At 41.4% G+C, this 27,301-nt stretch overlaps 1 protein-coding gene across 1 annotated transcript in view; it reads right to left on the bottom strand.

Annotated features, from left to right (window-relative positions):
- The window catches only part of LOC126094493 (leucine--tRNA ligase, cytoplasmic), a 176,650-nt gene that overhangs the window by 114,355 nt on the left and 34,994 nt on the right, over positions 1-27,301 (bottom strand). Inside the window, exon 2 of the mRNA XM_049908902.1 lies at positions 5,072-5,287. Coding sequence (XP_049764859.1) covers positions 5,072-5,287 — 216 coding nt within the window. The remainder of the gene's footprint in view (positions 1-5,071; positions 5,288-27,301) is intronic.

Consider the following 27,301-nt stretch of genomic DNA (forward strand, 5'->3'; position numbering starts at 1 on the left):
ATGCTGATGGCAGTCAGGGGTTCACGGTGAAGCTTTTGGTTGCCTTCATCTACTGGCAGAATTAAAGAAAAATATAGGAGAGATGCAATTCTGTAATTACAAATTGAACAAGAAAACATATACAAAAGGTGATAATTTTTCTGAAATTTGTATACTGGCAACACATCTCCAGTGAGAAACAAATGGGGAAACACCAAGCAAATTAACCTTGCTCCTAAAGTGTGATAATGATGTATTTCTGTTTCTCAAACAGAACCAGAGTGTAAAAAGACAGTAATTTTTAGACCATTGATGAAGTTTCAATTGAAGAATGATAAATACTTATTCTGATGAAAGTACTCTTACAGTAATTCCATTGACAGTGACAGGATTGATGAAGTATTGGTAAAAAGGTAAAGGTGTCATGAACATGAACCTGAATTACCCAACCACTTAGAGGGGCACCTGCAGTTAAACTTAAATTCCACACCACATTGCAACTTAGCAGTTTTCACATTAACATATATAGAGATGAAATAAATGGAAAGTGACATAAAAAATCCTTGGACTGACTGGAAATCAAACTCGAGACCTTTGCATTCAAAGTCTGGCAATTTACCACTGAGCCACAAACTATTGTTAAGTGGTGTTAATATTATTAAGTGGATCCTAATGTCTTGCATTCAGACATTGACTAACATGCTGGAAATACCAAAGCAACATTGAGAATGTAGTTATCTAATGTGTAATGAAATTTAAGTACTGCATTTGAACAAAATTAGTTTCCTTAAATTAAGATAAAAATCACAAAAGCATCAAATAGTAGAAGAGACAGACTGCTACTTACAATAAAGACGATATAAGTTGCAGACAGGCACAATTAAAAAGGTCTCACCAGGGCCTTCACAGACAAGACAGTTTCGCACAGATCTAGACCACACGCAGATCTACCATGCCATTTCCCCCTCACACCCTCAGTGCTCCGCCACCCCCAAGAACCAGCCACAAAAGAGTGCCCCCTTTGTCACCCAATACCACCCCGAACTGGAACAACTAAACCACATCCATCACCAGGTCTTTGGTTACCAATCATCATGCCCTGAAATGAGGGATGTCCTACCCAAGATCCTTCCCACCCCTTCACCCCTCCTAAAGTGGTGTTCTGTCACCCACACAACCTCCATGACATCTTAGCCCATTCCTGTGCAACTCCCAATCCCAACCCCTTGCCACAAGGATCATATCCCCATGGAAGATCCAGGTGCAACACCTGCCCAACCTATCCACCCAGAACATCCTATTCCACTCCCGTCACAGATTTAAGCTACTCCATCAGGGACCAGGCCACCTGTGAAAGCAGCTCTGCTGCCATTATTACACAACTTTTTATATTGGCATGACTACCGACCAGCTGCCCACTACAACGAATGGCCACTGCCAAACTGTGGCCAAGAGCAAAGTAGACCATCCCTCTGGCACAACTTGCAACTGAACAGTACACAGTTGATTTCAATGGCTGCTTCACTACTCAGGCCATCTGGATCCACCCCTTCACCATAAATCTTTCTGAACTGCACAGATGGGAGTTATCCTTACAACACATTCTACCCTCCCCACTCCTCTCCTTCCCACTCCACTTTTCCCACCTCCTTGCCCAAACTGACACTGTGCCTGTTGGAAGTCTAACCCCGAACACTCTGCCAGACAGCCTCCTCTCCCCATCTACCCATACACTGCAAACCCTTCCTCTTCCCTGCCCCCTCCAGACTGCTCCTTCCATTAAATGTGAAGGTTACATTCTGGTCTGAGCTGCCTGAGTTGGAGGTCAGATGTGCATGAGGTGTGCTTGCTTGTGTGAATGAATGGTGTGCATTTCTCTTCCTTGTTCTGACGAAGACTGTGGCCAAAACTAATGTTCCAGTGTCTTGATTGTGTCCGTCTGCAGCGTAACATGTGATCTTTACGGTAAGTAGCAATCTATCTTTTCCTATATTGTTGACATTCCAACCTGGAGTTTCCATTCCTTCAAATAGCGAAAGAGTATTTTTTAACTGCATGTGCTTTGTAAAAGCACCACACGGAGAATTATTATAATCCCTCTCTCTCATCTGTGCATGTCATCTATGACAACAGGGATGCAGTACCTGCCTTCAATAGGTGGGTCTCTCTCAACCTGGCGTCTGAGTGACCTGCTCTTCCTTTTTAACCTTCTCCAACCTATCCCTCTCTTTTCCTTGAGGAAGGAACGATTAGTTCAGAAAGCTAGGATAGTGTATATATTTTTACATGTGTCGAATCTAGAGCAATAAAATTTCACCTTCTGAAGGAAAGTTCTGGCCAGAATTTCAGTCTCATATTAGGGTTGACTGAAAAGTAATGCTTACACCTTCGTAACTCTTCAACAGTTGGCAGCATTGGTATGCGGCAGGTATTGGCTTGTTCTGGAGCCTCTTCTCTACAGAACTAGTTGGCAGGAAGCCTTAGCATTGAACAGTTGTGTTGTTACATTGTAAAGTATGGAACCCTGAGCAGATGGTCCGTCAATGCGATTTAAGCAACGTGTAGTCATTGAATTCTTGACAGCAGAAGGTGTCACCCCAAAGGAGATTCATCAGAGAATGAAAGCAGTTTATGGTGATTGTGTTGATGTGAGTACTGTGCGCCGTCGATCGAGTAAGTTTAAAGATGTTTATGAAGGAACATCTGACCTGGATGACAAACAAAGAGTTGAACATCCTGTGACAGCAACCACCAAATTTCACAAGCAAAATGTTGACAGATGGATTCAGGTGATTGTTCTATCACTATAAATTGCAAGCACAATCGGCATTTCACAAGAATGTGTGGGTCACATTATTGCTTTGTTTGGCTACCGGAAGATCTGTGCACGATGGGTACCCCGGATGCTGACTCCTGAAATGATAGTGAACAGACTTGAAATTTGCCAGGAACTTCTCGTGTGTTACAAGAATGAAGGTGACGCCTTTCTCCATTCAATTGTGACAGGAGACAAAATGTGTGTACACAAATTACGACCACGAGATGAAACATCAGTCTATGGAATATCGACACTAAGACTCGCCCCAGAAAAATAAATTTCAAGTCGCAGTCCTCAGATGAAAAAATCACGGCCACAGTGTTCTGGGACGCAGATGGTGTTGCCCATGTTGATTTCCTTGATTGTGGAACAACAACAAATTCAGAACATTATATCACAATGCTGCGAACTCTGAAACGATATCTAACAAGGGTCTGAAAGGAAAAGAGAAATGTTTTCCTGTAGCATGACAATGCAAAACCACACATTTCATGTGCCACCACAGCAGAACTTCACAGACTTTACTCTCACCACCATACGGTATCATCTATACAGTCCAGATTTAGCACTGTCGGACTTCCATCCATTCCTGATAATGAAAGACAATCTGCAGGGCCATCATTATGCTTCTGATGAAGAAGTTGAGAGAACTGAGAGACTGTGGTTGCGGAAACAGTGTGTCGACTTCTTACGTAACGGCTTCAGAAAACTTGTTCATCGTTGGCTGAAATGTATCCAATAGCCTGGTGGTTATGTGGAAAAGTGAATACTGATAATTAAAGATCACATTCTAAGGATTATTTCTGTGTTTGATTTATTAAAATATTCCCATCCAAATCCAATTAACAAAGATGGAGGCATTACTTTTCATTCAACCCTCATAGTTTTATTGTTTTCTTGAGCGAATTTTTCATTTGATACAACTGAGACACCATCAGACACACTACAATGAAGGACCAATGACACATGAGGGAGATGGTATAACTTGGAGGGAGGCAGCTAAGTAGTGGTTGTGTTTATGGACCATAGCAACAATTTCTAACCATAGCTCATCTCCCACAATGGTTAAACAAAGAATATCTCCACAGTAAACAACTCAGTGCATGAAGTAGCAAGTGGCTCTCCAGGTCCAAATTTGATGCAGCTGTTTGCAATACTCTATGATGTGTCCCACTTAAAACACATGCTGTACTGATTGCAGCTTTGCAAACAGTACCTCATTTATTTCTGACAAAAATAGCAGGAGATACCACCACCACCACCACCACCACCACCACCACCACCACCACCACCACCACCTCACATTGCTGCGTGTTGTGTGTTGCTGCGTAGAATAGCTGACTACTGTGTTGATGTTAATTACTTTACGCCCAAGTTGTATACATTTCATGCATTCATACATGTTCAACCTTAACTAATAGTACCCTGGTAAATATAATTAACATTTAAAATAATAGGGTATCTAATCCTAGTTTATTATTTAAATTTCACAGATTCATAAAAATAGCTATAAATAAATTTTAACATTTCACCTTACAAATTTGTATTTTAACCCTAATAATATAAACAACTGTTTTAACCAAAAATATTCACTTGTATAACCACAGCTGCTGGCATGAATTATGCCGATACTAAATCAATTGCTAAATCCAAAGTTCAGGAAATAACTTTCCTATGGATATAGGTTTTCACATTTTGTTTATGCATGTCAAATGTTTCATGCAGTAGCTCTGTGTTATCACATAAAAAAACTTTGAGTTATCTTTATTTTGTTTTTTCTTTTATTTATGAAGCTAGTGTGTTTCTCATCAAAAAGTTGTCAATGCAACTGCACAAGCAGTAACTGCTACCTGTAGTCTTCTAAAAACAATGGTGATGCTTTAAACTTTTAGTACTCACAATTTAAGTTCTAATTATAAAATACTATGGTAGGTGCACTGATGAATTTACATAAAACAAAGTTCATGTAAGCTACAATAATAAAATTAAAGTGCCTACATCACATCTCAACCTGTGGAAGAAGCAACGTTCATGATTGTGTTTCATATACAAAATCTGAAGCCACAGAAATCTCAACCACACAACTCCGTTTAACACGAAAATATTTTTTGAGTAAATACTCCCCCCTCCCCCCTGCCCTAGTAATACAAAGCTTTCATAACTAAAACAACAGCCCATGAATTTGAACACACTTTGAACCATAATTTTATTTCTTCTTAACTAATAAGCTTGGCTAATATTGTACATCGTAATATAACTGTGATTACAACTTACCTCACATTTTGAAAGGGAGAAAGTATGTCCCAGATGCAAGCGACCATTCATGTATGGATAAGGAAAAGTAACAAAATACTTTTCGCTGGCACCCTCATTTGACAGCTGAGGTGCATCTACTTCATGAATTCGTTGCTGTTCCCATTGTTGCTGAACTTCTCGTTCAATTTTTTGCAGATATTCAACCTTGAAGGTTCCTTTTCGATCAAGTGTAGCCTGAAACAAGAAACATTTCTGTGCCACTACTGAAGATCTGACATCCTGCCAACAGCAAATGTGTGGAAATAAACGTCTTAAAATTAAATTTCAGAAAGTCTGGCAACCCTTGATCCACACATCTGTATGGGAATCAAATCACTGAGTCATGTTCCTGATAAAACTGCATGAAGCTTTTTAAATATAGAGAAGAAAAACTCCTTGTACTTTTTGCGAATTGTTTAATATTTGCATTAGTCAGGGCAAATTGTATGCTAGTGAAGAGTGTGCACGTGTGTATGCTATAACCAATAACGTTATGTAAGTGAACAGATAAAAAAAATCTACTCACCAAGTGGCGACAGGAGACCATACATATAAAAGGTAATAAACTCCGCAAGCTTTTGGAGCCAGCGGCTTCTTTTTCTGGCAGAAGGGTTGAAGGGGAAGGAAGAGGGGTGAAGGAAAAGGACTGGTAAGATTTAGGAAAAGGGGCAGAATTCAGAAAAGTCACACAGAACCCAGGGTCAGGAGAGACTTACAGGACAGGATGAGAAGGAAAGTTTGCAACTTTAACACCTTTTTAAATGTATGTTCTCCTGCCGCCACTTGGTGGGTACATTTTTTTATCTGTCCCCTTTCGTGATAACATTAGTAATCTGAATGTCCTACGCATACAGATCCCCCTCCATGAACTATGGACCTTGCCGGTGGTGGAGAGGCCTGTGTGCCTCAGTGATACAGATAGCTGTACCATAGGTGCAACCACAATGGAGGGGTATCTGTTGAGAGGCCAGACAAACATGTGGTTCCTGAAGATGGGCAGCAGCCTTTCAAGGAGCTGCAGGGGCAACAGTCAGGATGATTGACTGATACGGCCTTGTAACAGTAAAAAAATTTGCCTTGCTGTGCTGGTACTCCAAACAGCTGAAAGCAAGAGGAAACTATAGCCATAATTTTTACTGAGGGCATGCAGCTTCACTGCATGGTTACATGATGATGGCGTCCTCCTGGATAAAATATCCCAGAGGTAAAATAGTAGTTCCCCAATCGGATATCCAGGTGGGGGCCACTCAGAAGGATATCATCAGGAGAAACGGAGTGTGGAATGTCATCTCTTAATCGGAAACGGATAGATTAAAGTTAGATACAGTGGGAATAAGTGAAGTTCGGTGGCAGGAGGAACAGGAGTTCTGGTCAGATGAATACCGTGTTATACATACAAAATCAAATAGGGGTTATGCAGGAGTAGGTTTAATAATGAGTAAAAATATATGAGCATGGAGTAAGGTACTACAAACAGCATAGCGAACACATTATTGTAGCCAAGATAGACACGAAGCCCACGCCTACCACAGCAGTACAAGTTTATATGCCAACTAGCTCCATAGATGACGTAGATACTGAAGAAATCTTTGATAAGATAAAAGAAATTATTCAGATAGTGAAGGGAGATGAAAATTTAATGGTCAGCGGGTACTGAAATTCGATAGTAGGCAAAGGAAGAGAAGTAAAAGTAGTAGATGAATACGGACTGGGGGTAAGGAATGAATGAGGAAGCTGCCTGGTAGAATTTTGCACAGAGCGTAATTTAATCATAGCTAATACTTGGTTTAAGAATCATGAAAGAAGGCTGTATATGTGGAAGAGGCCTGAAGACACTGGAAGGTTTCAGACATTTCCAGGGGCAGATGTGGACTCAACACAATCTATTGGTTATCAACTGTAGATTAAAACTGAAGAAACTGCAAAAGTGTGGGAATTAAGGAGATGGGACCTGGATAAAGTGAAAGAACTAGAGATTATAAAGAGTTTCAGAGATAGCATTAGGGAATGACTGACAAGAACGGGGGAAAGAAATACAGTACAAGAAGAATGGGTAGCTTAGAGAGATGAAATAGTGAAGGCAGCAGAGGATCAAGTAGGTAAAAAGACTAGGGCTAGTAGAAATCCTTGGGTAACAGAAGAGATATTGAATTTAATTGATGAAAGGAGAAAATATAAAAATGCAGTAAATAAAGCAGGCAAAAAGGAATGCAAACGTCTCAAAAATGAGATCAACAGGAAGTGCAAAATGGCCAAGCAGAGGACGAATGTAAGTATATAGAGGCATGTATTACTAGGGGTAAGATAGATACTGCCTACAGGAAAATTGAAGAGGCCTTTGGAGAAAAGAGAACCACTCGCATGAATATCAAGAGCTCAGATGAAAAACCAGTTCTAAGCAATGAAGGGAAGGCAGGAAGGTGGAAGGAGTATATAGAGGGTCTATACAAGGGCGATGTACTTGAGGGCAATATTATGGAAATGGATGCGGACATAGATGAAGATGAAATGGGAGATAGATACTGCGTGAAGAGTTTGACAAAGCACTGAAAGACCTAAGTCGAAACAAGGCCCCGGGAGTAGACAACATTCCATTAAAACTACCGATAGCTTTGGGATAGCCAACCCTGACAAAACTCTACCATCTGGTGAGCAAGATGTATAAGACAGGAGAAATACCCTCAGACTTCAAGAAGAATATAATAATTTCAATCGCAAAGAAAGCAGGAATTGACAGGTGTGAAAATTACCGAACTTTCAGTTTAATCAGTCACGGCTGCAAAATACTGACACGAATTCTTTACAGACAAAGAGGTAAACTAGCAGAAGCCGACCTCAGGGGAAGATCAGTTTGGATTCCATAGAAATGTTGGAACACATGTAGCAATACTGACCCTACAACTTATCTTAGAAGATAGATCAAAAAAAGGCAAACCTACGTTTATAGCATTTGTAGACTTTGAGAAAGCTTTTGAGAATGTTAACTGGAATACTCTTTTTCATGTTATGATGCTGGCGTGGGTAAAATACAGGGACTGGAAGGCTATTTACAATTTGTACAGATGGCAGTTATAACAGTCGAGGGGCACAAAAGGGAAGCAGTGGTTGGGAAGTGAGTGAGACAGGGTTGTAGCCTATCCCCAATGTTATTCAATCTACAAATTGAGCAAGCAGTAAACGAAACAAAAGAAAAATTTGGAGTAGGCATTAAAATCCATGGAGAAGAAAAAAAATTTAATGTTTGCCAATGACATAGTAATTCTGGCAGACAGAGCAAAGGACCTGGAAGAGCAGTTGAATGGAATGGATAGTGTCTTGAAAGGAGGATATAAGATGAAGATCAACAAAAGCAAAACAAGGATAATGGAATGTAGCAGAATTAAATCAGGTGATGCTGAGGGAATTACGTTAGGAAATGACACACTTAAAGTAGTAGATGATGGTCAAAGCAGAGAGATATAAAATGTAGACTGGCAATGACAAGGATAGCTTTTCTGAAGAAGAGAAATTTGTTAAACTCGAGTATAGATTTAAATATCAGGAAGTCCTTTCAGAAAGTATTTGTATGGAGTTTAGCCATGTATGGAAGTGAAACATGGACGATAAACAGTTTAGACAAGACGAGAATAGAAGCTGGCGAAATGTGGTGCTACCGAAGAGTGCTGAAGATTAGATGGGTAGATCACATAACTAATGAGGAAGTGCTGAATAGAATAGGGGAGAAGAGGAATTTGTGGCACAACTTGACTAGAAGAAGGGGTCGATTGTTAGGACATGTTCTGAGGCATCAAGGGATCACCCATTTATTATTGGTGGGAAACATGGAGGGTAAAAATTGTACAGGGAGACCAAGAGATGAATACGCTAAGCAGATTCAGAAGGCCGTAGGTTGCAGTAGGTCCTTGCAGATGGAGAAGCTTGCACAGGATAGAGTACCCTGGAGAGCTGCATCAAACCTCTCTGGACTGAAGACCACCACCACCACCACCACCACCACCACCACCATACATACATACATACATACATACATACAGATGTGTGAACACTTACAGGGAACCACAGAAAATCTAAATCACGAGGTTGAGCATAGCAAACGCCACCATCCCTTCAAAACTGAAGTCCATGCCTTAACAAATCCATTACCTAACAGGATATTCCTAATGTACAATGCTCTTATGTTTATTCATACTTTGAACAAGTTAAGTTAATAATATTAACAGTAGTTATATACTTCACTTATTCTCTCTACACATTTCACTGCATGAACGACACACATGTGGTGGTGATTTTAGGGCCATGATCTTGCTGCCCCACTTCTCTTACATCAATTTCTTCCCTTCTGCCTGTGTGGAAAGCTACATCACCAGATCGAATTTGGAAAAAAGGTGAGACATCAGTATTATGCACTAGCAAATACTTTGTGACACTTTTTTACTATTAATGTCAACTCTGGATTTTATATGTAATGTTTAATTGTGCAGCATGCATTAGTGAAGAGGTATGATTTGACTCTTTATAAATAATTATAGTTTAATTATCTGTTCTATCTCCTTGAGAAAATAACTACACAATTATAATTCTTAAAACAATATGCTGTTTAGAGTTTTTTCTTTGCTTTTCCTCGGTAAATGTAAGTGCAAACTCATTCTTGTTCCATGAACATGTATAGAACTATCTGTGTAATACTTATTAAGGTTTTTTTCTTGGAGTGCACAACATACTGGTAGAGGAACTCACTTGGTGCACTACAGATACCCAATTTTTAAAATACTTCATTAAAATGAGCTTGACGACTACTCAAATTCACCAGGAATAAGATATCATTTTTGCAATGTCGTGTAGAAGGCTTGTGTAATAAAACAGATTCTCCTGAAACAGGTATCACAGGACTGGCTCAAAATATAGTTGTTACAGGACATTAGGTATCAGCAGATAACATAATTACTTCATATTATGTAGCTATAACCTAGCAACATCTTACTGTTGAGCACATAATAAATGTGGTGTAGCCATTTACTCGAAATACGTAAGCTTATAACTATCATAAAAAGGTACTTTGGATGAAAAACTTTTCTGCTGAGTTTGAAATTACCATCCTCAAATTTGTATTTTGTAGTTTCTATCCTTGTTGTATGTATATATAGATTCTGCCCCTCCCCGAAATTTTGATACCTAATTTTCTGAAGGCACTCAATGGAGTTTTGAGTAAATTAATGTTGGATCACAGAAGTGTGCATCCCATGATACTCTTCGACTTCAGTATCAATACTTTAAGTGACTATCAGTAAAGATTGTAACCTATCTTATAGATCTAGTAATTGACATACTCAGATAGATAGCTCATGCTATAACAAATTATGACCACTCTCTCTCACCAGAGATTATAAACGGTCACCTCTCTGATGAATTAGGCCAGACACTACAGATACAATGTAATTCTAAATTCATCCCAAGAAACACATATTAGCACAAAGGGACACTATCTGCAAACAAAATTTCTCTACTAAGACATAGCTGAAGTAAGGAATTTTGCTAACCAGCAATTATTACTACTGAAGTTATTCTATCCACCTGGGATCCACTGTTATGCAAAACTGACGTATAACACACGCTGCCACCCATCCTGTGCTGCTGTTAACACCACTGCAGGAGATGAAGGATAAACAGCGAGATCACAACACAAGACAGCATTCCATTAGAACTACTGATAGCCTTGGGAAAGCCAGCGCCGACAAAATTCTGCCATCTGATGAGCAAGATGTGTGTTACAGGAGAAATAACCTCAGACTTCAAGAAGAATATAATAATTCCAATTGCAAAGAAAGCAGGTATTGACAGGTGTGAAAATTACTGAACTTTCAGTTTAATCAGTCATGGCTGCAAATACTGACGTGAATTCTTTACAGACAAATGGGAAAACTGGTAAAAGCTGACCTCGGGGAAGATCAGTTTGGATTCTGTAGAAATGTTGGAACACGTGAGGCAATTCTGACTATGTTTGTTGTCAACTGCACCAGCCACAGGAGCCATGTTAACACATGGTTCCAGGCGTCCATTTAGCACTCCTATCATGGGCACAGATTCTTCCTCCGCAGATCACATGCCTGCTGATCATCTCTGCACTATTCATCCACCAGGTCTGTATTATGGATGCTGCTTGGATTATCAGATCCACTTTGCATCAGGAGTCACTCCAGGCCAACAACCAACTGCAATCACTGACTCCTCAGTCTGAGCTCTCTTCACCCCAGTGTAGTTCTTCCAAGCCACCTCACACAGGAAGTTGCTCCAGACTAAGTACAAACTGCAATCACCAGTCCTTCAATCGGACATTTCAAGTCATGTACAAGTCTTTCCTCTGTACTTCATTTCAGGTTTCAAATTTGGGCCCAATATCTGCTGCATCTGTGGCCTGTCAGTGAGCAGCTTACCGTCACCCTCAGAGCATGCAGGCAGTGTCTGCAGCCCATCCAATGGACCCATGTCTCCACATCGTCCACAGCAGCCACACTACCTCTGACTGGCTACAAGCTTCCACCTCACTGGGACCCCTCCCTCTCCTACACCATCTCTGAGTACTACTGCTGATATGGCACAAATGCTGCCCTTGTAACAACTCTACTAGTGGTATGCCAGCACCTATCAGTGGACTGGAACCAAGTAGCGTGTACTCAACTCCAAATGATTGCTTTCTTTTATTTCATTTAGGACAATGAATAAAGTTCATTTATTCTCACTACCTGGGGCATTAATTGAGGTGGCTGTCTCAGCCATGACACAAGGGAGGTCAACAATAGCTCAAACATGTTCTTTGATGTCCTGAATGACCACTTAACCACAGTTTTTCCTTAAGTGCTAATAACGTGTTTATACATCCCATTCCTCTGGCCCTCTCACTGCTGGGGATGAGTGAACCACAGATACCTGCATCCTCTAGACATGTAAACACAAAAAGCTGATTTTCCACACTGTTCTTCCAGTAGTGGCTGTGCGTTCTAGCTGCGTAATTTGAGTGTGTATCTACGATTGCTATTGTGGTCACTTGTTGCAGATTTCTGCTTTGCTTTGTATGTACTCATCAGAATTAATTTCTTCTAATCTATGAGAGAAATGTCACATAGCAGTGGCTGCACAAATCGAGAGAGAATAGAGATACTCACTTTGAGTGGCAGTGAGTGTGAATTCTCTGATGGTAATATCAGTGATGTGCCTTCAACAGGCTCCAAATAGTGGGCTTCAACCTGCACATCAGCTGGTACAGCTAAACGGTTTGATGTTTCTATAAGATGTGCAGTCAGCAGTTACTTAGAATCTAAAGAGTCAGAAAGTGATAGCGAAACACTTTGGAACAGAGCGTGCCTTTGATAACTCTGCTTCAGGATACAAATGTCAACTGGTTAATAACTCAAGCATTTAGTAATTTTTTATGATATTTTTGTCACGAGATCTGTTCCAATTTGTTGCAGATGGCAGGAATCGATTTTACCTACACACAAAGGCTGCTAATGTGGGAAGAGACAGAATTTAAAGAGCTTTGTTATTTTGTTCCTACTTGTCTTCTAATGACTGAAGTTCAAAAGCTGAAAATTAATGATTACTGGTCCAGAGATATAATTTAACACAGTTTTTTGAAAAATTATGTCCCAAGGCTCTTTTACTTTTGAAAATGATGTACAACTTTGAATACTGGAGGCCACAATTTGTTTAAAATTAGAATATTGTCAATCAAGTTTACTCAGTGTTTCGCAGTTTATTTAGTCTACATTAGAAGCACTGAATTGATGAAAGTCTCATGTTGCTCAAAGATTGATACTCTTTTAAATAATTTGTCCAATCCAAATGAAGTGGAGGGGGATGGACAAAAATATTCAAACACCAAAACCACACCACATGGCCATGTCTAATACGGTGTAGCAAAACTATTGTCACTGGAAACTGTTCCAGTTATCTCAGAATGGATAAATAAACATCCTGTATGGTTTTCAAGGGAATCTTTTACCATTCTTCCTGCAAAGTCTAGGTAACAATGACAGAGATGGATTGCAATTACTAAAGACAAGAACTCCACGCAAATGCACGTTTTTATAGGATCACTGGACATAGCTCAAACTTAGTACTTATCCATTTTATTACTTTCCGATTCCAAATAGGTATACTACTTCTGTGCATATTTTGACCTTTTTGGGAATAAAAACATGCATAATGCACATTTAAAGCACTTTTACTATAATTACGAATGTAACACATTATTTTCTGTTTAAATGCATATTTTAATAGTTCTAAGTAGACACCTCAGTTTTCTGAGTTTCGTGATCCTCATTTTTGCTTCAGGAATGAGGACTGAAGAAAGAAAAGGGTTGGGGCTGGGGATAAGAAACAAAGTTAAGATTCTGACAGTTGGAAGAGCACTCATACACAAGGTTAAGGGAGGCTGCATCCCCCCTCCCAGCTCTCAGAGAAAGGAGAATATAGTGTAGTTAGGTGTTTTTCTTCCACGAAAATTATTTAAAAGCCACTATAATGCAGGTTTTTAACAGGGCTCAAACTGAAACATCTTACAGCTACTTAAAAGTCACCATTAGTCTTCCAAAATATTAGAAATACTCCACATACCTCCAGGTCTAGGCTCCATCTCCTGTACAAACTATCATATGGGTGCCTTTGTACAATAGGATGACTTCCCCAGAATTTTACCAAAAGCCTTCTGCAGGGCACATATCATTTATTTATCCATAAATCCACAACAACCTTTGATTTGTGACAATGGAAAATTAGCCCAATAACTTAGATACCACGGCTGACACGACAACATCACAGCTGCAGAGATGTATGGAGAAATTTGAACAAACCTCACTAGCAATTTTGATTCTTCTAAAACTGAAATTATTCACTAAACTGTCTTCGCAACGTGTGTGTGAACCTCATTACTGGTAACTGTCTTTGTTATTCTGTTTGCATGTGGTAATGTGCTTCGAATATGCCTTCAATTAAAGGTTCAGGTGAATAAGAGGAGAGGATTTTATAAGATCAGATGGAGAAGTATTCTGTGATTGCTGTAGTAAAGTGGTAAACTAGTCTTTTTCTGAAAACTTTCTATTGCACTACGTATTTGTAAAACATTACAAAATTTAATTTAAACAATTAATTAAATAAGAAGTCCAGTTCTTTTTTTAAAAAAATCATATCCATATAACGAGAGGATCTTAATTTCAGATAAATGTATTGGAAAATTTCAAGTCATGCATTGCAAGAAGAACTATTTTTACACACAAATGAATATTTGTTGTTTTACTAGCCAGCTATTGTACAAAATTCACAAGAACTTCTAACATATGGATACCTTTATACGAAACAACCGACCCGATGGGGTACTACGTTGCTACCCAATTGTATGAAAATTAACTGAGAATGGGTCTGGACAACCCCATCTAATGTGCTGTAAAATCCTGCAATGAGCAAATAACTCCACTATTGCTCGAGTCTTCGGTGATGAAGTCTGTACGTTTTAATAAGATATTGTACAGGGATAACATTTTACATAATACTGAGTTCTCATTTAAGTCTCTGCTTTTATGAACCATTTTCTGAGAAAATGCTTCTTAAATTTTACGTACTCTGTGACCAAATAATATAAATAGAAGCAGAGTTATTATGCTGTTAATCGATGCTGCTCCCTGCACGCTGAAGGCTGGGAAAGCTATTAAAATGTTCTACTCAAATGTAAAACACAATGTATGTCTTGCTCATGGGCTCCATCATGTTGCAGAAGCAATATACTCTAATCATGACACTGTCAATAATTTGATATCTTTCTGCTAAAAAGATGTGTAAAATATGGGGATGTACTATTTCAATGGTCACAAAGCTGTAAAAATAAATTAATCACTTTAAAGTGATATTTTGTTATACACCTGTGTCTTCAACAGCCCCTGCACGTGTAGCAGCTTACAAAAAGAGTCTACCTGAGTAGTTATTACCCCCTCAGTCCATCCTTACTAGATGGGCTAGTTGGTTGGATGCTGTGATGTTTTACTCTGACTATTTTGATGCCATTAAATTGGTATATAATAAAATTGATAGAGTGTTAATTCCAATGATGTTAATACTTTAATGTTTAATTCTAAAGTAAATACTTCTCACATTTTAGGTAGCAACCGGTTTCCTTGCAGGTGATGCCATATGTATCAGAGATGTACAAGCAGCATTTGAATGCAAAAAAATGAGCAGCAGACTTCTCTAAATTGCCTTTACAGTAACAAAATTAGGAGCCATGTCTCTACCATGCCACTAGTAGACTCAACATCAGCTGTTGAGGAATTCCAGAGATTTCTCAGTCATGCCCAAGAGAATATGAGAGTACACGCACAGAAGAAACTGGACAATGTCAAACAGGGACCCAGACTACAGATTCTTTTGTTCAGCAAAGTAAATATATTGTAGCGAAAGTGTGAATGAAGAACTTGACTTGCCACTGTAACAAATATGTTCACTCAAATTTGTGCCTGTAACTTTTTGCAATGTAGGGAGATCATCTACCTACAAAAATATGTTGAGTGATAAGCTGAAAGGTTGTTAGTTATCAACGGTGCAAAAAGGGAAGTGAATTAATAAACTGGGAACAAAATGATAATGCAATATTTTAATGTATTTTGCACTTGACCATGCATGTATTTTAGTTTGACAGTGCATGACTGCATGAATATTTGGGGATTTTATAGTTCATGGAATGCTTGTCTTTAGCAATAACACACCTTTGTCCTCAAAGCAGATCACAAAGACTCAATAATACTGAGATCTGGTGACTGTGGTGGCCGGGGGAGATGCAAAATTTATCCTCACGCTCACAAAACCAGTCCTGGATGATCTGAGCTGTGTGTCATCTTAAAAGAAAGCATCACCACTGGTGAACAAATATTGCATTGTGGGATGGACCTGATCAGTTAAAATGGTAACATAATTCTTGACAATAACGCAGTCTTGCAGAGTAGCCACGGAACCAATGCAATACCAAGATACGGCTGTCCACATCGTCATCGAACCTCCGCCATGTTTCACCCTTGGGATGTAAACATGGTCAGAAATTGGACACAGAGTGAAACAAGACTCTTCCATTGTCCCACAGTCCAAGTTTCATGGCTTTAGCAACACATTTTACGGGCATTTGCATCAGTGATGGAGGGTTCTCAAAATTCCAGCTCACCCTGCGATTCCCTACTTACGGAGCTCCCTTTGTGTTGTTCTGGTCGTGATAGTTCTGCAGCGATTTTTACAGTTCTCGCCCTTTCACCTTTTCGTCACAATCCTCTTTAATGTCATGATCACTAACACGTGATATTGTGACCTAGCGGTCTAACAACCCTACTACAACAAAGGTCAGCATTTAATAACGATTGTGGTGTAGCTCACGCTGCTAAATACTGCATTTTCGAGCAACAACAGTCATATTATGTGGCAGGTGTCATTAGAGCACAGTTAATAAAGTTATTTCATGTAATAATCAAAAAACTAGGCACTCATCTTTTTGTGTTTCCCACGCTGGTCTCGTCGTAAAATCATGGCTCAATTGTTGAAACTCTAGGTGGTTATGATTCCAAGCTTGGATGCAAAGAGGCCTAGGTTTTATTCTGCTATGTTCAAAAGTTTTGTAGATGCGCTTCACAAACCATTTTTAAAGATGACACTTTAGAAGGACAATGGTGATGTAAAGACTAATCAGCACTCCGAATTTAAGTTACACTTCCTTTTAATTGCTTTTATTGCAATATCACGTAACACACAAAACATCACTTCACAATACAAAACATACTTTAAAACATCTTCCTCAGCCACTGTTAAAGTTCACATTTTACAAGCTAACTACGTTATGCGTCTTTCCAACATGACGTCCAACACTTGACCTTTTCAAGGTCTGACTCTCTAACAACTCAACAACTAACTAATAATCGCTTACGCGCCCAAAAATCAGAGTTACAAGTATGTCAAAGATCATGGTGACAAAAGAAAGAATACACATAAGAATAATATCATTTCAATATAAACATATTGATGTATCACAAATGAAATCAAATCTGAATGTTGTCTCAGAAATATGTCAACTACTTTGCAGATACACAGTAGAATATTACTGGTACCGAGAGGTTCAGGTGAGGTGCCGTAACGGTTGTGAAATTCAAGTACCATTACAGTGGATGAAGTTTCTCTGCTTTCTCAGTATGCAGAATAAATCTTCAATGGAGTGCCTCTTGAAACACCAAACACTTCTGCTATATTGGTTATGAAAATATTCACCATATGAGCACCAGCAAGTTGTCCATGTTAGATTTCACTTAACTCCGATACAATGCACTCACAACTAAACAGAACACTTTTCTGAGTACAGCTGATACTTGCAACATACTGAGGACATTGCACAGGAGCTGGTCGCATTCAAATGCAACCGCGCACACTGCAGGCTTGGTTGGCAACTGCTTTTATGTTCAAGCATGCATTTCCTCAGTGCTCCTATTTTCCGTCCAACCCCTGTAGATTCTGAATAACGACAAGGCTGGGTACATTTTGGATTTCGTTATACACATTGCACTGTTGCAACAACTGAAATTGTGCTCCTGCTCCACAATTTTGCAAAAAGTGGTGACTGAGTTGCAACATTTACGAGACCATGTTTGGAACAAGGACACACATTGTATGCTGGCAATATATACTGCAGGTCAGATCTGTTTCTCTGGCCTCACATCCAATTAAAAACTGCATATGACACTGTTCATAAAAATGGGAGCAACAGATTAACTGAAACTGAAATGAGAAGAAATGAGTTTCTGTTAACTGACAAGATGCTTGCTATCACGTGGTGCGATAAGAGAAATGTGGATGTTGACCACGCATATCACAACACAAATTACTGAAACAGAGATGACTGACATAACTATTGGCAAAAAGTCAAGAAATCCCTATGACTTTTAGATTACTATTTTAGCTGGGGTGATCAGTGCATATGACTGTGAAACAGTAAAAAAATATATTCTTCTCATCCTGGATTGTGCATTTTAATTGCTCATGCTCTCCACAGGTAGGTTACAGAGCAAAAGATGGCACCTGCTGAGCTTGAAAAAGTTGAAAAATATGTAACAGAATGGAAAACAGCTGGGAGAGAAAGGAGCACTGATGATGAGAATCCTCTACAATTTACAGGGAGGCAATTACAAGGTGTTACTATGAGTGAACATCTAAAGTAAAGTGCACTAATGCGCAGATGCATAGAACAGAAAGCATACTCAGAAACCAGATACCAATGCAAAACTTGCAACATACAATTGTGTGCTGTAACGGATCTCAAGACTTATCACACAAAGAAGCATTACTAAATAATTGGGAACTAAAAATGATACTTGAAATTACCTGACACTTCTGATTAAATTATTAAAAATAAAAGAACAAGAAATGAAAAATATTAAAAAAAAAAAAGGAATATAAAAAGCTATTTTTAAGTTTGCCAGTGCTGGTCCAAAGCCCAGTTTAAAAAGAAGGATGGAGAATAGATACAAGGTGTGTAAAAAGTAAGTAGATGAATCAGTTCACAGGCATATGAACAGACTGGGTGTTTCAGGTGGTACAATATCAACTCTTATGTGATGTAAACATACAGGGTTCGTTCTGCCAGTTAAACAGAAACTACACTTATTCACCACTTTACAATGTGATGAAATTCCAACATGATCGTAACACTTATATTTGCATACTCGTGATTGATTATTCATGAAACTTGCATAAGGATGAAAATAAGGATTGAAAATACATATTTTAAAAATTAATCAAACAATTAAGTATTCTCACTTTGGAGAGTCTCCCCAAATGAAGAAGTATGCTGAAAAAAAAAATGAACTTGCTGTTTCAGATGATGATGATGGGTATCTTTTTTACATGATGTAATTATGCAGACTACATAGTACATAGATACGAAGCCCACACCAACTACAGTAGTACAAGTTTATATGCCAACTAGCTCTGCAGATGACGAAGAAATTGAAGAAATGTATGATGAAATAATAGAAATTATTCAGATAGTGAAGGGAGACGAAAATTTAATAGTCATGGGTGACTGGAATTCGAGTGTAGGAAAAGGGAGAGAAGGAAACATAGTAGGTGAATATGGATTGGGGCTAAGAAATGAAAGAGGAAGCCGCCTGGTAGAATTTTGCACAGAGCACAACTTAATCATAGCTAACACTTGGTTTAAGAATCATGATAGAAGGTTGTATACATGGAAGAACCCTGGAGATACTAAAAGGTATCAGATAGATTATATAATGGTAAGACAGAGATTTAGGAACCAGGTTTTAAATTGTAAGACATTTCCAGGGGCAGATGTGGACTCTGACCACAATTTATTGGTTATGACCTGTAGATTAAAACTGAAGAAACTGCAAAAAGGTGGGAATTTAAGGAGATGGGACCTGGATAAACTGAAAGAACCAGAGGTTGTAGAGAGTTTCAGGGAGAGCATAAGGGAACAATTGACAGGAATGGGGGAAATAAATACAGTAGAAGAAGAATGGGTAGCTTTGAGGGATGAAGTAGTGAAGGCAGCAGAGGATCAAGTAGGTAAAAAGAAGAGGGCTAGTAGAAATCCTTGGGTAACAGAAGAAATATTGAATTTAATTGATGAAAGTAGAAAATATAAAAATGCAGTAAGTGAAGCAGGCAAAAAGGAATACAAACGTCTCAAAAATGAGATCGACAGGAAGTGCTAAATGGCTAAGCAGGCATGGCTAGAGGACAAATGTAAGGATGTGGAGGCTTATCTCACTAGGGGTAAGATAGATACTGCCTACAGGAAAATTAAAGAGACCTTTGGAGAGAAGAGAACCACTTGTATGAACATCAAGAGCTCAGATGGAAACCCAGCTCTAAGCAAAGAAGGGAAAGCAGAAAGGTGGAAGGAGTATATAGAGGGTCTATACAAGGGCGATGCACTTGAGGACAATATTATGGAAATGGAAGAGGATGTAGATGAAGATGAAATGGGAGATACGATACTGCGTGAAGAGTTTGACAGAGCACTGAAAGACCTGAGTCGAAACAAGGCCCTCGGAGTAGACTACATTCCATTGGAACTACTGACGGCCTTGGGAGAGCCAGTCCTGACAAAACTCTACCATCTGGTGAGCAAGATGTATGAAACAGGCGAAATACCCTCAGACTTCAAGAAGAATATAATAATTCCAATCCCAAAGAAAGCAGGTGTGGACAGATGTGAAAATTACCGAACTATCAGTTTAATAAGCCACAGCTGCAAAATACTAACACGAATTCTTTACAGACGAATGGAAAAACTAGTAGAAGCCGACCTCGGGGAAGATCAGTTTGGATTCCGTAGAAATACTGGAACACGTGAGGCAATACTGACCTTACGACTTATCTTAGAAGAAAGATTAAGGAAAGGCAAACCTACGTTCCTAGCATTTGTAGACTTAGAGAAAGCTTTTGACAATGTTGACTGGAATACTCTCTTTCAAATTCTAAAGATGGCAGGGGTAAAATACAGGGAGCGAAAGACTATTTACAATTTGTATAGAAACCAGATGGCAGTTATAAGAGTCGAGGGGCATGAAAGAGAAGCAGTGGTTGAGAAGGGAGTAAGACAGGGTTGTAGCCTCTCCCCGATGCTATTCAATCTGTATATTGAGCAAGCAGTAAAGGAAACATAAGAAAAATTCGGAGTACGTATTAAAATCCATGGAGAAGAAAGAAAAACGTTGAGGTTCGCCGATGACATTGTAATTCTGTCAGAGACAGCAAAGGACTTGGAAGAGCAGTTGAACGGAATGGATAGTGTCTTGAAGGGAGGATATAAGATGAACATCAACAAAAGCAAAACGAGGATAATGGAATGTAGTCGAATTAAGTCGGGTGATGTTGAGGGTATTAGATTAGGAAATGAGACACTTAAAGTAGTAAAGGAGTTTTGCTATTTGGGGAGCAAAATAACAGATAATGGTCGAAGTAGAGAGGATATAAAATGTAGACTGGCAATGGCAAGGAAAGCGTTTCTGAAGAAGGGAAATTTGTTAACATCGAGTATAGATTTAAGTGTCAGGAAGTCATTTCTGAAAGTATTTGTATGGAGTGTATGGAAGCGAAACATGGACGGTAAATAGTTTGGACAAGAAGAGAATAGAAGCTTTCGAAATGTGGTGCTACAGAAGAATGCTGAAGATTAGATGGGTAGATCACATAACTAATGAGGAAGTATTGAATAGGTTTGGGGAGAAGAGAAGGTTGTGGCACAACTTGACCAGAAGAAGGGATCGGTTGGTTGGACATGTTCTGAGGCATCAAGGGATCACCAATTTAGTATTGGAGGGCACCGTGGAGGGTAAAAATCATAGGGGGAGACCAAGAGATGAATACACTAAGCAGATTCAGAAAGATGTAGGTTGCAGTAGGTACTGGGAGATGAAGAAGCTTGCACAGGATAGAGTAGCATGGAGAGCTGCATCAAACCAGTCTCAGGACTGAAGACCACAACAACAACAACATAGTACAATAACAAAAATTATGTATATTTATCTCCTTCAGATATGCTGAAATTATTCCCATGTAAAATCGACAATTATATTCGGTATTGTAATTTTTGGTCATGAATCGTGTCTTGAAACACAAAAATGGTTTGAAAACATATACTACATGTTGCAAAAAGTATTCAAAGTGGTACGTCAGCAAGAGACAGACCCGATTCTCAATTTGCAGCAATATTCACTGTTTGTTTTGTTTTACTTGCCTTGCTTTAGGGCACAGAAAACAACTGGAGTCATATTCACCCAAGTCAAAACTATAGAACATGAAGACAGAGAGGAATTTAAAAATGACTATACGTCAGTCCTAATGGACATAATAGAAGACAGCTAAAAACAGGCACGTGGAAAAAGTGCTAAAAAAAGACAACATACTAAAACAGAGGTCCAGAACTAAAAATTAAATGGCCTTCACCATACTGCTTTGGTGGATAAAAAGTAAAACTTGGTCGATAGCCTGCTTGTCATTTGCTAAAACGGCTAATAACTCAGACAGAAAACTCAAGCGGGAACGTAAACGGTTAAAATATGGGCAGCCCGACAGGAAGTGGCGGACAGTTAATACTTGGGCACAATGTGTACAAAGTGATGGGGTAGCACCACTTATCAAATGACGATGGCCATAAAGGCAATGCACAATATGTACCCTAATTAAAATGACCTCCTCCCAGCAAAAGGGGCCGAGACGAGGTTGTCCAAGTTACTGGGAGAGGCTTAATAAGGTGGAGCTTATTCACGTGAAGTGAGGACCATTGGCGATGCCAAAGGGACACCACCTCCTGACAGACGGCAACACAGAGCTCATCAGAGGGAATATAGGAACTTGGGGGCTGAAGTACGAGGACTGCAGCCATGACATCAGCGTCAGCAGCCTCATTTCCTGGCAGACCGACATGACCAGGAACCCACAGAAACATCACACTGGCTCTACCAAGAGTGAGCAAGCGACAGTTTTCCTGGACCTGCTGCACTAAGGGATGGGCAGTGTACAGCACACAGAGACTTCGGAGGGCACTGAGTGAGTCTGAGCAGAGGACACAATTGGGAAGGCTGTGCCGCCGGATGTACTCCGTGGCCTGATACAAGGCGAAGAGCACGGCTGTAAATACTGAGCAGTGTGCTGGAAGCCGATATTGAAAGGCATGGGTGCCAATGATGAAGACATACCCGATCCCACAGTCAGTCTCAGAGCCAAAAGTGTATACAAAAGTAATATCGTGAAGTTCCATGCGAAGGTCATGAAACTGAAGGCAATAGACCGAGGCTGGAGTAGTGTCCTGAGGAAGCAAATGAAGGCCAAGGTTGACATGGGCCACTTCATAAAGCCAAGGTGGTGAAGAGTTCAGACCCACCAGGAAAGTTGCAGGTAGTGTGAAGTTAAGCCGCCGTAGCAAGTGTTGAAAGCAGACTGCAGGAGGTAACAGACAAGAGGGACGTGCCCCATACTAGCGATCAAAGGAATCATCAAAGAAAGAGGCATAGGATGGGTGGCCACACATGGCAGACAAATGCCATGCGCACCTGCTGAGAAGAAAGTCATGGCGGTAGGACAGTGGCAGTTCAGCAGCATCAGCATACAGACACTAAACTGGGCTAGTGTAAAATGCGCACGTGGCCGAACGGATGCCACAGTGGTGCATAGTGGTGAGATGGCGTAAGATGGATGGACGTGCAGACACTTAAACAAAGCACCCATAGACAAGTTTTGAAAAGACAAGGTATTGGTACAAATGGAGGAAGGTGGTTCGATCAGAATCCCAGGAAGTACCATTGAGGACACGTAGGACATTGAGGGACCACGTACAGCGGACTGCCAGATCAGACACATGGGAGGACCAAGAGTTTCTTATTGAGCATCAGCTCCAGGAATTTTGTAGCTTTGATGAAAGGAAGGGCAACAGGCCCAAGATGTAAAGATGGTGGGAGAAACCAACTGCATCGCAGGAAATTGATACAGATGGTTTTGTCAGTGGAAAAGCGAAAGCCATTGTTGATGCTCCAGGAGTAAAGATGATCAAGACATCACTAAAGACACTGCTCAGCAAGACAGGTCCATGGAGAACTGCAGTAGATGGCAAAATTGTCTGCAAAAAAGGAGCCAGAGATGCTCGGCGGGAGACTGTTTATTATAGGGTTAATGGCGATTGCTAAGAGGGTGATGCTTAGGATGGAACCCTGAGGCATGCCATTTTCTTGAATAATGGGGGTCCGACAAGGCAGAACCTACACGCACCTTGAAAACTTGGTCTGTTAAAAATGCCTGAAGGAAACAGGGCAGGCAGCCACACAAGCCCCACATATAAAGAGTACGCCAGATACCAGTTCTCCAGCAGGTGTAGTAGGCCTCCTCCTAATTGAGAAAAATGGCCGCAGCTTGGAATTTCTGCAGAAAACCATTCATGACATGGGTGGACAAAGTAATGAAATGGTCAACTGCAGAACACCATCCTCGAAATTTGTCAGTAAATTGCGTGACTCGAGCCACCATACCAGCTGGGCATGAATCGTATGTTACATCACCTTGCAAATGGAGATGGTAAGAGAGATCAGCAGTAGCTAGAAGGAAGGTTTCTGTCCTTACCGGGCTTAGGTATGGGTATGACAGTGGCTTCACGGCAGCATCCAGGAAATGTGCCCTCTGCCCAGACGTGGTTGTACGTGTTAAGCAGAAAGTGCTTGCCTGCAAGAGAAAGGTGCTGCATCATCTGAATGTGGATGGCGTCTGGCCCTGAGGTGGAAGATTGGGATGAACTGATACAATGATCTAGCTTCATCATAGTACAGGTGGCATTGCAGTACTCACGATTCAGAGCAGAGAAGGCTATTGTCTGAGCCTCCTCTCCTCGTTTCCGATGGAGGAAGGCAGGGTGATAGTGAGAAGGGCTCGAAACTTCCGCAAAGTGGCGGCCCAAGGTGTTGCGAGATAGCAATAGGGCCCACGAGGACATCGTCTGCTACTGTCAGGCTGGAAATTGGGGAATGGATCTCGGTCCCAGAGAGCCATCTGAGGTTGGCCCGCACAAGAGAGGAAGGGGTGTAACTGTTACAAGAACTAGTGAATGAAATCCAGCTAGCTTTATTGCCGTCTCCAAGAATGCGATGAGACTTTGCACTTATCTGTTTATAATGAATGCAGTTCGCCATTGTAGGATGACGGTTGAAAATGCGGAGAGCACATCGATGTGCATAATTTGCGTCATGGCATGCCTCAGTCCACCAAGGGACTGGGACACGAAGTTGTAAAGAGGAAGAGTGAGTAAAGGAACATTCTGCAGCAGAAATGATAAAGTTTGTGATATAATGGGAAAGCTGGGCACTGCAGAAGAATAGGTCCAAATGACAATAGGTGTGCGAGGGGTCAGAAAGGAAAGTGCGTGCTCCAGTGTTAAGGCAGAAGAGGCTACGTTGGTTAAGAAGGTCAGCCAAGAGGGCACCTCTCTGTCAGGCCTGGGAGAACCCCATAGGGGATGATGCCTGTTAAAAGTCACTGAGCAGCAAAAAATTATGGAGGTAGCTGCCCAATAAGCTGAACGAAGTCTGCTCTGGTGACATCGAATTACACTCCTGGAAATGGAAAAAAGAACACATTGACACCGGTGTGTCAGACCCACCATACTTGCTCCGGACACTGCGAGAGGGCTGTACAAGCAATGATCACACGCACGGCACAGCGGACACACCAGGAACCGCGGTGTTGGCCGTCGAATGGCGCTAGCTGCGCAGCATTTGTGCACCGCCGCCGTCAGTGTCACCCAGTTTGCCGTGGCATACGGAGCTCCATCGCAGTCTTTAACACTGGTAGCATGCCGCGACAGCGTGGACGTGAACCGTATGTGCAGTTGACGGACTTTGAGCGAGGGCGTATGTGGGCATGCGGGAGGCCGGGTGGACGTACCGCCGAATTGCTCAACACGTGGGGCGTGAGGTCTCCACAGTACATCGATGTTGTCGCCAGTGGTCGGCGGAAGGTGCACGTGCCCGTCGACCTGGGACCGGACCGCAGCAACGCACGGATGCACGCCAAGACCGTAGGATCCTATGCAGTGCCGTAGGGGACCGCACCGCCACTTCCCAGCAAATTAGGGACACTGTTGCTCCTGGGGTATCGGCGAGGACCATTCGCAACCGTCTCCATGAAGCTGGGCTACGGTCTCGCACACCGTTAGGCCGTCTTCCGCTCACGCCCCAACATCGTGCAGCCCGCCTCCAGTGGTGTCGCGACAGGCGTGAATGGAGGGACAAATGGAGACGGGTCGTCTTCAGCGATGAGAGTCGCTTCTGCCTTGGTGCCAATGATGGTCGTATGCGTGTTTGGCGCCGTGCAGGTGAGCGCCACAATCAGGACTGCATACGACCGAGGCACACAGGGCCAACACCCGGCATCATGGTGTGGGGAGCGATCTCCTACACTGGCCGTACACCACTGGTGATCGTCGAGGGGACACTGAATAGTGCACGGTACATCCAAACCGTCATCGAACCCATCGTTCTACCATTCCTAGACCGGCAAGGGAACTTGCTGTTTCAACAGGACAATGCACGTCCGCATGTATCCCGTGCCACCCAACGTGCTCTAGAAGGTGTAAGTCAACTACCCTGGCCATCAAGATCTCCGGATCTGTCCCCCATTGAGCATGTTTGGGACTGGATGAAGCGTCGTCTCACGCGGTCTGCACGTCCAGCACGAACGCTGGTCCAACTGAGGCGCCAGGTGGAAATGGCATGGCAAGCCGTTCCACAGGACTACATCCAGCATCTCTACGATCGTCTCCATGGGAGAATAGCAGCCTGCATTGCTGCGAAAGGTGGATATACACTGTACTAGTGCCGACATTGTGCATGCTCTGTTGCCTGTGTCTATGTGCCTGTGGTTCTGTCAGTGTGATCATGTGATGTATCTGACCCCAGGAATGTGTCAATAAAGTTTCCCCTTCCTGGGACAATGAATTCACGGTGTTCTTATTTCAATTTCCAGGAGTGTATAAGGAGACATAAATGGTACAGAGGGAAGGAAAAGGTGAACTGCACCAGCTTGAAGATGGCTAGTCAGGGAGATGGGTTGGCTATGAATGTCATCCCATATGAGCAGCATGACGTCCCCATGAGATGGAATGCCGATCTCAGGGGGAAGGTCAAAACAAATGAGTAGGAAATGTGAAAGCTCAAAGCGGTCATGAGGGTGCAATTTCGTTTCCTGAAAGCAGAGTACAAGTGGACGCTGTGATGCTAAATGCAGTCGTAAATCGTCTTTGTGGGACCAAAGGCTGCGAACATTCCACTGAAGGAGAGTCATGCTGAGGAAGAGATGTAGGGGTGTCATCTCGGTGGCTGCCGAGTGACAGCCGGCGAAGAGTAGCTACTAAAGGGCACAGGAGCAGGAGGATCCTGCTCCATCAGGTCCACAGAAGCATATGCTTGTTTGTGCGGTCGGTCTATGGAATCCAATGCTGAAAAACAGCTGGTGGTGCATACCGGTGACACGGAGGCTGGCCGGGCTAAGGTGTCACGTGGCAACACCGTCGAATAGGACGTTCGAGTTGGTGAAGGAAAAGACCGTTTGCCTTTGGTGGACTTCTTCGAGCCTTTCCAGTTAGAGGAAGATTCAGGTGTTGTTTGGCTGGAGTGACGGGGTCAGTCT

This window comes from Schistocerca cancellata, chromosome 8 (assembly GCF_023864275.1).
Source record: "Schistocerca cancellata isolate TAMUIC-IGC-003103 chromosome 8, iqSchCanc2.1, whole genome shotgun sequence".
NCBI classification, from domain to species: Eukaryota; Metazoa; Arthropoda; class Insecta; order Orthoptera; family Acrididae; genus Schistocerca; species Schistocerca cancellata.